The sequence below is a fragment of the Entelurus aequoreus genome, linkage group LG05 (genome assembly GCF_033978785.1).
Source record: "Entelurus aequoreus isolate RoL-2023_Sb linkage group LG05, RoL_Eaeq_v1.1, whole genome shotgun sequence".
In the NCBI taxonomy this organism is placed as follows: Eukaryota; Metazoa; Chordata; class Actinopteri; order Syngnathiformes; family Syngnathidae; genus Entelurus; species Entelurus aequoreus.
This window is the reverse complement of record NC_084735.1, coordinates 59,077,246-59,091,077: the sequence shown is the minus strand read 5'-3', so window position 1 is coordinate 59,091,077 and position 13,832 is coordinate 59,077,246. Positions and strand designations below refer to the sequence as shown.

Sequence of the window (13,832 nt, the reverse complement as noted above, 5' to 3'; positions counted from 1 at the left end):
TCTATTTATATCTGTACCTTTATGCTCTTTTATCCTGCACTACAACGAGCTAATGCAACAAAATGTTGTTCTTATCTATGCTGCAAAGTTCAAATTTGAATGACAATAAAGGAAGTGTAAGTCTAAGTCTTGACCTCTGTATGTATGATGAGATTATCGCAAATCTTCAGGATGCAAACCTTTTAGTCAAGTTTGAATAATAGGATGTTGAGACTGATTTGGTGGATTTAAAGATTCCTTCTTTATAAATGTCAACCTGTTGGTAGGTTGGGTAGATTTTGAAAGGAATTGTATTGTACTGTATTTTGTATATTATATGATGATGTATATTTTAACTGTGGGTCCCGTCCATAAACTGTGTGCTTCTAGGGATTACCCTTTTGCTGTACGGACTCTGATGTAACAAAAGAAACAATAATGTAATACAAAATTATGTCTGTCTGTAAATAAATAAATAAAAAGATAAAAATAAAAAATAAAAAATAAATATTCACTCCTGTATTTGTTTTGGTTGCGGTTTGGCTTGCTGTTGACTTCTATCCACTTACTTACTTACTTACGCAAAAGAAACAGTACAAAGCCAGTCAGAGCACGCTGTTCAGTATCGTGACCACTGATTGGCTCAGCCTCAGGCTACATTAAAGATTAAAGATTAAAGTATGGTAGGTTGGAGTTCAAATCCCAGCCGAGTCATACCAAAGACTATAAAAATGGGACCCGTTTCCTCCCTGCTTGGCACTCAGAATCAAGGGTTGGAGTTGGGGGTTAAATCACCAAAATGATTCCCGGGCGCGGCGCCGCTGCTGCCCACTGCTCCCCAAGGAGATGGGTCAAATGCAGAGGACAAATTTCACCACATCTAGTGTGTGTGTGACAATCATTGGTACTTTAATCTTTAATCTTTAATGTAGCCTGAGGCTGAGCCAATCAGTGGTCACGATACTATATTATTGGATTAAAAAAACATAAAAGTAACTAAAGGGTGTTATATAATGTCTAGAGCAGTGGTTCTTAACCTGGGTTCGATCGAACCCTAGGGGTTTGGTGAGTCGGCCTCAGGGAGGTCAAAACATACCCGACTCATCGTGTAAATACAAACTTCTCCCTATCGGCGTATTACGGATACGGCAACAGCTGACTGGGTTGCAGTTGTGTAATTTGTTGTGAGTTTATGCACTGTGTTGGTTATGTTGTTTGAACAAGGTGATGTTCATGCACGGTTCATTTTATGCACCAGTAAAAAAACATGGTAACACTTTAGTATGGGGAACATATTCACCATTAATTAGTTTCTTATTAACATGCAAATTAGTAACATATTGGCTCTCAACTAGTCATTATTAAGTAATTATTAATGCCTTATTCGAAATGGCCTGATTATGACCCCAACCCTCTAACCCTGACCCTAACCCTAACCAAATAACTCTAAATTAAGTCTTTATTACTTAGAATATGTTCCCCTAGTGTCCAAATAACTCTAAATTAAGTATTTGTTATTTAGAATATGTTCCCCATACTAAAGTGTTTCCAAAAACATATAACTTTGTCTTGAATTTGAAAATGTTTATTTTTCACTAAAGAATGGTTCGGTGAATGCGCATATGAAACTGGTGGGGTTCGGTACCTCCAACAAGGTTAAGAACCACTGGTCTAGAGGGCTCACATAATGTTAAAAATTGTATTTAAAAGATTATAAACATGTTTTTTAATGCTTGAACTCTGAAAATATTCAACTTACAATTAGTCATTTCTACATTGCGGAAATACAACTAACACAATCAGGCCTGTTTACTATAACTCAGTTTTCTTGGGATTCTGTTTTCAGTTTTCGTGTGACGTCTCGGTTATCATACAGTCAAAATGTGCACGTATCAAACAGGCGTGTTTGTCCGTGTATTATTTTGCGGAATGTGGTGTCCAAACAAAGAGACTCTACATGTTAATGATTCAGTCTGTGTACATTTTCTATTGAGTACGCCTGGAAAATAATCCAGCATGGGACCAAAGAAAGTGATCGAGCTGATGGGGATAAATTGGGATAAAGGAGGTGAGAAACACTATAACACTATAAAGAACTTGTAGTAAAGTAATACGGTAGCTCTCCTCTCCTATGTCTCGGCCTTTGCCAATAAGAGTGTTCAATAAGTATAAGTGATTATAAAAAACAATTTATAAATTATATTTATCATTTATATGTATTTCATATTGTTTCATGCATGTAGAGTTTAGGGGTGTCCTGCTCCAATATGGGTATTAGATATAGGTCTGATATTTGTAAAAAAAAAATAAAAATAAATACAAGTAGAGGATGATATGTGCTTGCATGTAAAATGTGTGATATAATGTCCGATACAAACAGTTTTGCAGTGTGTTTACTTGTGCAAAGCTGGACAGCCAGCTAACATCTAAATGTCCCCCAATAAACACACAAGGTTAGTCTTTGCTTCTATTTTAGTAAAGTCATTTACAAAAAGTGAACATTATAGGGTATACACTACTAGGACCTAGCAGCTACACCGTAGCTAAGCACACAATAGCTCACATGCTAGACCAGGGGTCGGCAACCCAAAATGTTGAAAGAGCCATATTGGACCAAAAATACGAAGAAAAAAAACTACCTGGAGCCGGAAAAAAATAAAAGCCTTATATAAGTGTTATAATGAAGGCAACCAAAATGCAGCCAATATTACATACAGATAATGTGAAATGAGACATGCGAATATATATTAAATACACAGTAGACATAAGTAAAGGAAATTAAATGAGCTCAAATATACCTACAAACGAGGCATAATGATGCAATATGTACATACAGCTAGCCTAAATAGCATGTTAGCATCGATTAGCTTGCAGTCATGGATTGACCAAATATGCCTGATAAGCACTCCAGCAAATCAATAAAACCAACAAAGCTCACTGTTGTGCATTCACACACAGCATTAAACATTTGGTGGACAAAATGAGACAAAGAAGGAGTGGCATAAAACACATCTTTCTGTGGCAGCATCGGAGAAAGTTGTACATGTAAACAAACTACGATGAGTTCAAGGACCACCAAAAGTAGTAGGAAAAAACGGCGCTCGCCAAATACTCTCATGAAGCATCTCTAGTATAAACAGTGGGATTTCTAACAATTAGGAAGGTTTGTGTCATGTTTGTTCTCCTACAGATTATACATAAAACAAAAAATATATTTTTTTCTTCATCTTCCTTCATCTTTTTCCACACATCTCTGAAAGAAGTCCAGGGAGCCACTGGGGTGGCATTAAAGAGCCACATGCGGCTCTACAGCCGCAGGATGCTGACCCCCGTGCTAGCCATAGGTAATATGTGTCCTTCATTGAACAATATTGCAGTCCTAAACAGCACTTTTCTCAATATACTGTAAACATTTATCAAATTATTATATTTTCACAATACTTACACAAACATACTATCCAAGGCAGAAGCATACTAGAAAGTATCCAGTAACAAACGTGTCCGCATCATTCAATTTAGTGCGTCATGAGCTTAACTTCATGGGTTATTGAGGCTATGAGGTTACTATTACCACTCCACTTCAACGTAAAGACAGCATAAGTTAATTCAGATGGTTAATAATGAATAGGTTAGTTTTTTTTAAGACCGACCATTGTTCTCTGTTTGACTAATTTCACTTGATCGAAACTTTTTTAACATTCCACACTACAAAATGATATCGTATCGGATCAATATCGGCCAATGCTCAAGGCTCCAATATTGGTCTTGTATTGGAAATGAAAAAGTTAAAGTAAAACTATATACAAACGTGTCCGCATCATTCAATTTAGTGCGTCATGAGCTTAATTTCATGGGTTATTGAGGCTATGAGGTTACTATTACCACTCCACTTCAACGTAAAGACAGCATAAGTTAATACAGATGGTTAATAATGAATAGGTTAGTTTTTTTAAGACCGACCATTGTTCTCTGTTTGACTAATTTCACTTGATCAAAACTTTTTTAACATTCCACACTACAAAATGATATCGTATCGGATCAATATCGGCCAATGCTCAAGGCTCCAATATTGGTCTTGTATTTGAAATGAAAAAGTTAAAGTAAAACTATATACAAAATGTGTTTCAATTTCTGGTTTCTGAAACATATTGAAATTAAATAACGGAAAATTGCTTCAGTTTTTCGTAGGTTTGGGTTTTTTGTTTGTTTTTTGTTTTATAAGAAAAAACAAAAAAGTGAGGTACTGTATGCTCACCTGTTCATCAGCCCTCTCCTGCTCAGCAGACACCATGTCGTGACCTTTGTGTTCCTTCACGGTACACAGCACACAGATGCACATCTGGTCTGTGCGACAGAAGAGTTCCAGACCTTTCTGGTGCTGAGGACAGATCTGCCGGTCCAGATGTCCGATCTCATCCACCAGCTTGTGCCTTTTAAAAGTGGCCGACTCGTAATGAGGTTTGAGATGCCTCTCGCAGTAGGAGGCCAAGCACATCAAGCAGGTCTTCACAGCTTTGTTCTTCTTGCCCACACAGATGTCACAGCCCACATCCTGCGGCCCCGCCACATTGTAGTCGGGCGACGGAGGCGGCGGCGGGAAGGGTTCCGAGTTGCGTTGCAGAGTGGAGTGCCGGGAGCCTCCGACGCGTCTGGGCGTCGGCCTTTTGTTGTAAGTCACCCGGCACTGCGGGCACATGTAGCTGCCCGTGTGGTCGGCGTGGTCCCAGTACGTCTTCAGACATATGGAGCAGAAGACGTGACCGCAGGGGATCGACACAGGATCCCTGAGGTACTCCTTACACAGGTGACAGTTGTCGTGCTCAGAGGCCATGGTGCCAACTTCGCAATTTTGCAGTGGAGATTCTGGGACAGTAAAGTGATCTCACAGGTACTACTGGCACTACTTATACACACACACACACACACACACACACACACACACACACACACACACACACACACACACACACACACACACACACACACACACTAAACTGGTTGAGCCGAAACCAGTAAAACAAGGGCGGGGCAAGGTAAGACACACAATGTCTTGATCACCAACAACATGAAGAAGAATGAATGAATGAATGTGTGATGACAGGATGGCAAATTACTCACTGGTTGATCACAAAATCCTCATGTTTAGTTTATAATATTCAACTTTGAAGTAAAACACATTCTACAAAGCGTGAAGACAGAATAGCAAATTAATCACTGATTATTCATAAAAGAAAATGAATCACTGATTAATTGCAACGTCCTTTTTTAAGTTTATAACATATACTTGTGAAATAAATACATTTTACAAAGTGTGATGAACGAGTTAGCAGATTAATCACTGATTAAACAAAATGGGTTTTTTTAGTCAACATTTTTTTTAGATAAAATCAATTCTTCAACGTGTGAAGGCAGGATATCACACTAATCACTGTTAAATCGCCCTGTCTTTTTTTAAGTTCATAACATTTACCATTAAAAAAAATTAAAGTCTGATGACAGGATAGCAAATGAATCACTGATTAATCACATATTATTTGTAATTGATAAACATTTAACTTTAAATACATCTATTCTACATAGAGTCAGGACAATATAGTCGACTAATCACTGATTAATCATGTATTCTTTTCAGCTGATAACATTTTACTTTTGAATAAAGAGTGATAACAGGATTGCAAATTAATCACAAATGAATCACATGTTTTTTTAGTTAATAAAATGTAACTTTTAAATAAGTAAATTCTGCAAAAAGTGATGAAAAGATAGCCAATTAATCAGATTTATTGCAATGTCTTTTTTTAAGTTTATAACATGTATCTTTGAAATAAATAAATTCTTTAAAGTGTAATGAAAAGAACGCAAATGAATCACTGATCAATCCCAAATGTCTTTTTTAGTCAATGACAATTTGAAATAACATTAATTTAAAGGACAAGTGTGTTGCTAATTTGCTCATTTGCATTACACAAAAGCATGAAAGAAGTGGAAAACGACATGGGCGTGTTATCGATACTGATAATCAATGGATACTTTCTTTTGACGACGTGGTGATGGATCGTTGTTTAAAGCCACCAAATAGTTTTTTTTTTCGCAAATAAAAGCATTACAACAATCTGTTGGCATAACTAAAATGTTGAAATAATCCAAATTAATATTCTAAAAGTGTCAGACTTCAGAACAGGGCGCAGTGTGTTTGCATTTGTGTTGACGCTCATGTCAATCAATACGTTTATGTCGACGCCTTTCAGACTAGTGGACGCACATCAACATAAGCGGTTGTCAACAAAACCAAACAGAAAGCGAAACTAACCATTGCTTGCACATTAACTTGTGACATAATGTTTGATTATAAATCATTTTTGTTTTATTTATATATATTTTTGATATGTTTTATGATGTTTTGTATTAGTATCTATGTTATGATCACAGATCAAAAGCTTTCATACACATGTCTAACGATATAAAAATACATGATCTATTCTGTTAGTTGCTGTGGTAAAATCCAAATTAATACTGCAATGCTTTTAATGTTATATTTTTTGATCAAACATGAATTTGATGCATGTTTTGAAACTAAAACTAACTCATGGTAAATGCATGTTTCAATATTTTTTTTTGTTCAGTGCAAAATAACAAAGTTAACATATTTAAAACATGAATTTGCAAATCTCTATGACACAACTCCAACTGTGAATGGAGTCGAGCACGCCACAGGAGACGATGGGGAATGAGAAGGGAAATATCGTATGCCATTTAATTCTTATCAGTGACGGAGCAGGAAGGGGCTTGGAATATAAGTTTGTCATAAAATTCCATATGAAGTCTTTTATCATTCATTATTGACATTTTGCATGTGCTTATTCACACAAAATGGGACCATACGCACAGCGTGTGATCTGTGCATACCAACATCATCATGTACACCTTGTACACTAAATACCATCTCTTTTATGAAGTATTTATTTTTCTAGCAAGCCTGCAGGCTTTAAGATTGCTAAATATGAGTGTCATCTTTTAATATAAATATAAAGTGGATAACAATGGAAATAATAACAGTAACTAACACAAAGTTTGATTACTTTCACTTGAACAGGAAGCTTCGTCGCTGACACTCTTTTTAACATAGACACTGTATCTATTAGGGTTGTGGGAAAAAATCGATTCGAATTCAAATCGCGATTCTCACGTTGTGCGATTCAGAATCGATTCCCATTTTTAAAAAATCTATTTTTTATGTTTTTTATTTTTTTTAAAATAAATAATTTTTTATTTTTTTTATTTTTATTTTTATTAATCAATCCAACAAAACAATACACAGCAATACCATAACAATGCAATCCAATTCCAAAACCAAACCCGACCCAGCAACACTCAGAACTGCAATAAACAGAGCAATTGAGAGGAGACACAAACAAGACACAGAACAATCCAAAAGTAGTGAAACAAAAATGAATATTATCAACAACAGTATCAATATTAGTTACAATTTCAACATAGCAGTGATTAAAAATCCCTCATTGACATTATCATTAGACATTTATAAAAAAAAAAAAAAAAAAATGAACAATAGTGTCACAGTGGCTTACACTTGCATCGCATCTCATAAGCTTGACAACACACTGTGTCCAATATTTTCACAAAGATAAAATAAGTCATATTTTTGGTTAATTTAATAGCTAAAACAAATTTACATTATTGCAATCAGTTGATAAAACATTGTTCTTTACAATTATAAAGCTTTTTACAAAAATCTACTACTCTGCTTGCATGTCAGCAGACTGGGGTAGATCCTGCTGAAATCCTATGTATTGAATGAATAGAGAATTGTTTTGAATCGAGAAAAAATAGTTTTTGAATCGAGAATCGTGTTGAATTGAAAAAAAATCGATTTTGAATCGAATCGTGACCCCAAGAATCGATATTGTATCGAATTGTGGGACACCCAAAGATTCACAGTATCTACCATAAAGCAATTACAAAAATGTTTCCTTCCCTAAGTAAAGAAAAAACCTTCAGCACACACACACACACACACACACGCACACACGCACGCACGCGCACACACACACATACGATGGAGTTTCAGTGTTGCAGAAACGGAGTGGAATGCGACTACACTTGATAGCCCAGATAAGAGCTTGAACAGATTCCAGTGTTGAAGAGCCGAAATGGCCGCTGCAGAGACCACTGCGAGTCTATGGTCCATCATCAACACTGCAGCTGACTTTAAAGATGAAATATGAAATCTATTTAGAGCAAATCAGTTGAGCCATTTTGTGGATGTACGAGATGACATCCAATAATTGCATTAATACAGTAGTACTACAGTACATCTAAAAGAGCTACTTTTAATGCCCACTATGACTCAGAACATCTATTTGTATTAACTGTGATTATTATGTGGATTAACGTCATACAATAAATACAAAATATGTGACTCCACGATGAAAAAATATTCAGTGATACCTTTGACTGACATTTATGTTCTAAAAGTGTAGCAGACATGTTTTGTTGTGTGCTTCAAATGAAAAGTTCATGCTGTGTTGTGTAAAATCAAGGTGAAGAAGTTTTGGTTTGACAAGGCTGCACTTTGTTCTGTCGAAACAAACAACCTTGCTTCAGGCGGGAAATGGACTTTGCGTCCATGAAACAAAAGTGTCGTTTTATGGGCAAGAAGATCGTGTTGGCCAACAACACCACACTTAGACTGAAAGGTGGGACACGCTTTAAAATCACTGAATGAAAAATGACACGTCGACACATTTTGCACATTAAATATGATATAGTTCAGTTAGTTAGTTCAGTACTTAATTTTGGAAAGGTAAAAAAATAAAATAGAATAAATAATGGTAACGATTTTAATAATACAAATAATTATAACAATAATGTACAGATAAAAAACAAATAAAAGCACATAACGGGCCGCATGTTTTCAATCTGGCCCGCCAGACATTCCCAAATAATTTTTTTAGGTTTTTAAGATAAAAACTGTAGCCGCCATTATGATGTGCAGTGATGTTTTCAAATTATCATAAGTCTTGAACTATACAAAGTATTTCAATGGTTGGAATCTGTGCTTTTGCATGATATACTACAAACCCCGTTTCCATATGAGTTGGGAAATTGTGTTAGATGTAAATATAAACGGAATACAATGATTTGCAAATCCTTTTCAACCCATATTCAATTGAATGCACTACAAAGACAAGATATTTGATGTTCAAACTCAAAAACTTTATTTTTTTCGTGCAAATAATAATTAACTTAGAATTTCATGGCTGCAACACGTGCCAAAGTAGTTGGGAAAGGGCATGTTCACCACTGTGTTACATGGCCTTTCCTATTAACAACACTCAGTAAACGTTTGGGAACTAAGGAGACACATTTTTTAAGCTTCTCAGGTGGAATTCTTTCCCATTCTTGCTTGATGTACAGCTTAAGTTGTTCAACAGTCCGGGGGTCTCCGTTGTGGTATTTTAGGCTTCATAATGCGCCACACATTTTCAATGGGAGACAGGTCTGGACTACAGGCAGGCCAGTCTAGTACCCGCACTCTTTTACTATGAAGCCACGTTGATGTAACACGTGGCTTGGCATTGTCTTGCTGAAATAAGCAGGGGCGTCCATGGTAACGTTGCTTGGATGGAAACATGTGTTGCTCCAAAACCTGTATGTACCTTTCAGCATAAATGGCGCCTTCACAGATGTGTAAGTTACCCATGTCTTGGGCACTAATACACCCCCATACCATCACAGATGCTGGCTTTTACACTTTGCGCCTATAACAATCCGGATGGTTCTTTTCCTCTTTGGTCCGGAGGATACGACGTCCACAGTTTCCAAAAACAATTTGAAATGTGGACTCGTCAGACCACAGAACACTTTTCCACTTTGTATCAGTCCATCTTAGATGAGCTCAGGCCCAGCGAAGCCGACTGCGTTTCTGGGTGTTGTTGATAAACGGTTTTCGCCTTGCATAGGAGAGTTTTAACTTGCCCTTACAGATGTAGCGACCAACTGTAGTTACTGACAGTGTGTTTCTGAAGTGTTCCTGAGCCCATGTGGTGATATCCTTTACACACTGATGTCGCTTGTTGATGCAGTACAGCCTGAGGGATCGAAGGTCACGGGCTTAGCTGCTTACGTGCAGTGATTTCTCCAGATTCTCTGAACCCTTTGATGATATTACGGACCGTAGATGGTGAAATCCCTAAATTCCTTGCAATAGCTGGTTGAGAAAGGTTTTTCTTAAACTGTTCAACAATTTGCTCACGCATTTGTTGACAAAGTGGTGACCCTCGCCCCATCCTTGTTTGTGAATGACTGAGCATTTCATGGAATCTACTTTTATACTCAATCATCGCACCCACCTGTTCCCAATTTGCCTGTTCACCTGTGGTATGTTCCAGAAAAGTGTTTGATGAGCATTCCTCAAATTTATCAGTATTTATTGCCACCTTTCCCAACTTCTTTGTCATTTGTTGCTGGCATCAAATTCTAAAGTTAACGATTATTTGCAAAAAAAATTTTTTTATCAGTTTGAACATCAAATATGTTGTCTTTGTAGCATTTTCAACTGAATATGGGTTGAAAATTATTTGCAAATCATTGTATTCTGTTTATATTTACATCTAACACAATTTCCCAACTCATATGGAAACAGGGTTTGTAGTTATTATGGTCATCTAATTAGTTACTATGGTCATCTAATAAGTTACTATGCAGTGTTGGGTTAGTTACTGAAAACCAGCAATGAGTTATAGTTACTAGTTACTTCATTTCAAAAGTAACTCGGTTACTAACTCAGTTACTTATACCAAAAAGTAATGCGTTACTTTGAAAAGTAACTATTTAGTTACTTATTTTTTTCTTTTCTTTTTTAAAAGCTCCCATTAATGCCCTTTAGCCTTCATTTCAGTACTGTTATTGCACTGGAGAATAATACAATGTGTTGATCAACTTGACATGCATTTGCATCACTGAACCCTGCTAAGCAATGTGGTCTACATACAACACACAAAGACAAAGATGTGTTTCAAAGGCCAATTTGTTTCTGGCCAGAACAAATTGACAAAACTATTTTAAATAACTGCAACATAATGGCACTTTAAAGGCCTACTGAAACCCACTACTACCGACCACGCAGTCTGATAGTTTATATATCAATGATGAAATCTTAACATTATAACACATGCCAATACGGCCGGGTTAACTTATAAAGTGACATTTTAAATTTGCCGCTAAACTTCCGGTTCGAAACGCCTTTGAGGATGACGTATGCGCGTGACGTAGCCCGGCGAACACGGGTATGCCTTCCACATTGAAGCCAATACGAAAAAGCTCTGTTTTCATTTCATAATTCCACAGTATTCTGGACATCTGTGTTCGTGAATCTGTTGCAATCATGTTCATTGCATTATGGAGAAGGAAGCTGAGCAAGCAAAGAAGAAAGTTGTCGGTGCGAAATGGACGTATTTTTCGAACGTAGTCAGCAACAACAGTACACAGCCGGCGCTTCTTTGTTTACATTCCCGAAAGATGCAGTCAAGATGGAAGAACTCGGATAACAGAGACTCTAACCAGGAGGACTTTTGACTTCGATACACAGACGCCTGTAGAGAACTGGGACAACACAGACTCTTACCAGGATTACTTTGATTTGGATGACAAAGACGCAGACGTGCTACTGTGAGTATGCAGCTTTGGCTTCTAAACATTTGATCGCTTGACCGTATGTGCGCAACTTTTTTTTGCGTATGTACGTAACTTTTTTAAAAATATATAAGCTTTATGAACCTTGGGTTAGGTGAACGGTCTTTTGGGCTGAGTGATTGTGTGTGTTGATCAGGTGTTTGAATTGTATTGGCGTGTTCTATGGAGCTAGGAGCTAGCATAGGAGCTAGGAGCTAGCGTAACAAACACGCAGGTGTTTTTATGCAGGATTAATTTGTGGCATATTAAATATAAGCCTGGTTGTGTTGTGGCTAATAGAGTATATATATGTCTTGTGTTTATTTACTGTTGTAGTCATTCCCAGCTGAATATCAGGTACCGTGAGTATGCAGCCTTGGCTGCTAAACATTTGATAGCTTGACCGTATGTGCGCGTCACGTACGTAACTTTTTAAAAATATATAAGCTTTATGAACCTTGGGTTAGGTGAACGGTCTTTTGGGCTGAGTGATTGTGTGTGTTGATCAGGTGTTTGAATTGTATTGGCGTGTTCTATGGAGCTAGGAGCTAGCAGAGGAGCTAGGAGCTAGCGTAACAAACACGCAGGTGTTTTTATGCAGGATTAATTTGTGGCATATTAAATATAAGCCTGGTTGTGTTGTGGCTAATAGAGTATATATATGTCTTGTGTTTATTTACTGTTGTAGTCATTCCCAGCTGAATATCAGGTACCGTGAGTATGCAGCCTTGGCTGCTAAACATTTGATAGCTTGACCGTACGTGCGCGTCACGTACGTAACTTTTTAAAAATATATAAGCTTTATGAACCTTGGGTTAGGTGAACGGTCTTTTGGGCTGAGTGATTGTGTGTGTTGATCAGGTGTTTGAATTGTATTGGCGTGTTCTATGGAGCTAGGAGCTAGCAGAGGAGCTAGGAGCTAGCGTAACAAACACGCAGGTGTTTTTATGCAGGATTAATTTGTGGCATGTTAAATATAAGCCTGGTTGTGTTGTGGCTAATAGAGTATATATATGTCTTGTGTTTATTTACTGTTGTAGTCATTCCCAGCTGAATATCAGGTCACCCCCGGCTCTCACAGCATCTTCCCTATCTGAATAGCTTCAACTCCCCACTAGTCCTTCACTTGCACTTTACTCATCCACAAATCTTTCATCCTCGCTCAAATTAATGGGGAAATTGTCGCTTTCTCGGTCCGAATCTCTCTCACTTCATGCGGCCATCATTGTAAACAATAGGGAACTTTGCGGATATGTTCAACTGACTACGTCACGCTACTTCCGGTAGGGGCAAGCCTTTTTTTTATCAGATACCAAAAGTTGCAATCTTTATCGTCGTTGTTCTATACTAAATCCTTTCAGCAAAAATATGGCAATATCGCGAAATGATCAAGTATGACACATAGAATAGATCTGCTATCCCCGTTTAAATAAAAAAAATTCATTTCAGTAGGCCTTTAAGATATGACAGCATGTGGGTGAGGGACGTCAGTGAGTGAGTGGGCGAGAGAAGTGAGTGACAGTGAGGGACCCGCGACAGTGAGTGCTTGCAGGTGCTCTCTCTAGCTTGCTGGATGGCTGCGTCCAATAAAGTCACAAAGTTGCAACAAACCGCCGGCCTCGTCATTCACCCTCAGCTGTAAAGACCACTTCCGGATAAAGTGAAGGTTGTTAGCCCCGAAGGAACGTCTCCCCTGCGCTCCTCAACTACGGTATGGGAGTCCCCGCCCCCACCCACACAAAGCACGTACGCCTCTTATTTTCCACCGCAGCGCTGCCACAAAACACACTCAGATCTTGTTTCTAGCCGATACTACATAAAAAATAACGTAAAATAACGCAGTAACGCATCATGTAGTAACGGTAACTGAGTTACTGAATATAAAAAAATAACGCGTTAGATTACTAGTTACCGCCGAAACTAACGGCGTTACAGTAACGCGTTGCTTTGTAACGCGTTAGTCCCAACACTGTTACTATGGTCATCTAATTAGTTACTATGGTAATCTATGTCACAGCAGCTCAGAGGAGGCACCAAACAGTGTGGGTGGGAAGCATTTCCACAGAGTGTTTCCAGAGCGGCCAGCCTGAAATGCGGTGTCAGGGACAGACGCGGAAGGAGATTTTTACAACAAAGTTCTAAAGCTTAGTGATGTATCAGAT

General features: G+C 37.7%; 1 protein-coding gene across 2 annotated transcripts in view; it reads right to left on the bottom strand.

The window, feature by feature from the left end:
- ftr83 (finTRIM family, member 83) overlaps nt 1-4,868 on the bottom strand; it is a 15,345-nt gene extending 10,477 nt beyond the window's left edge. For both annotated transcript variants that reach the window (XM_062048473.1, XM_062048474.1), the window contains exon 1: nt 4,235-4,868. In XM_062048473.1, the coding sequence (XP_061904457.1) occupies nt 4,235-4,810 (576 nt within the window). In that variant the 5' untranslated portion in view covers nt 4,811-4,868. The remainder of the gene's footprint in view (nt 1-4,234) is intronic.
- Nucleotides 4,869-13,832: the final 8,964 nt, after the last annotated feature.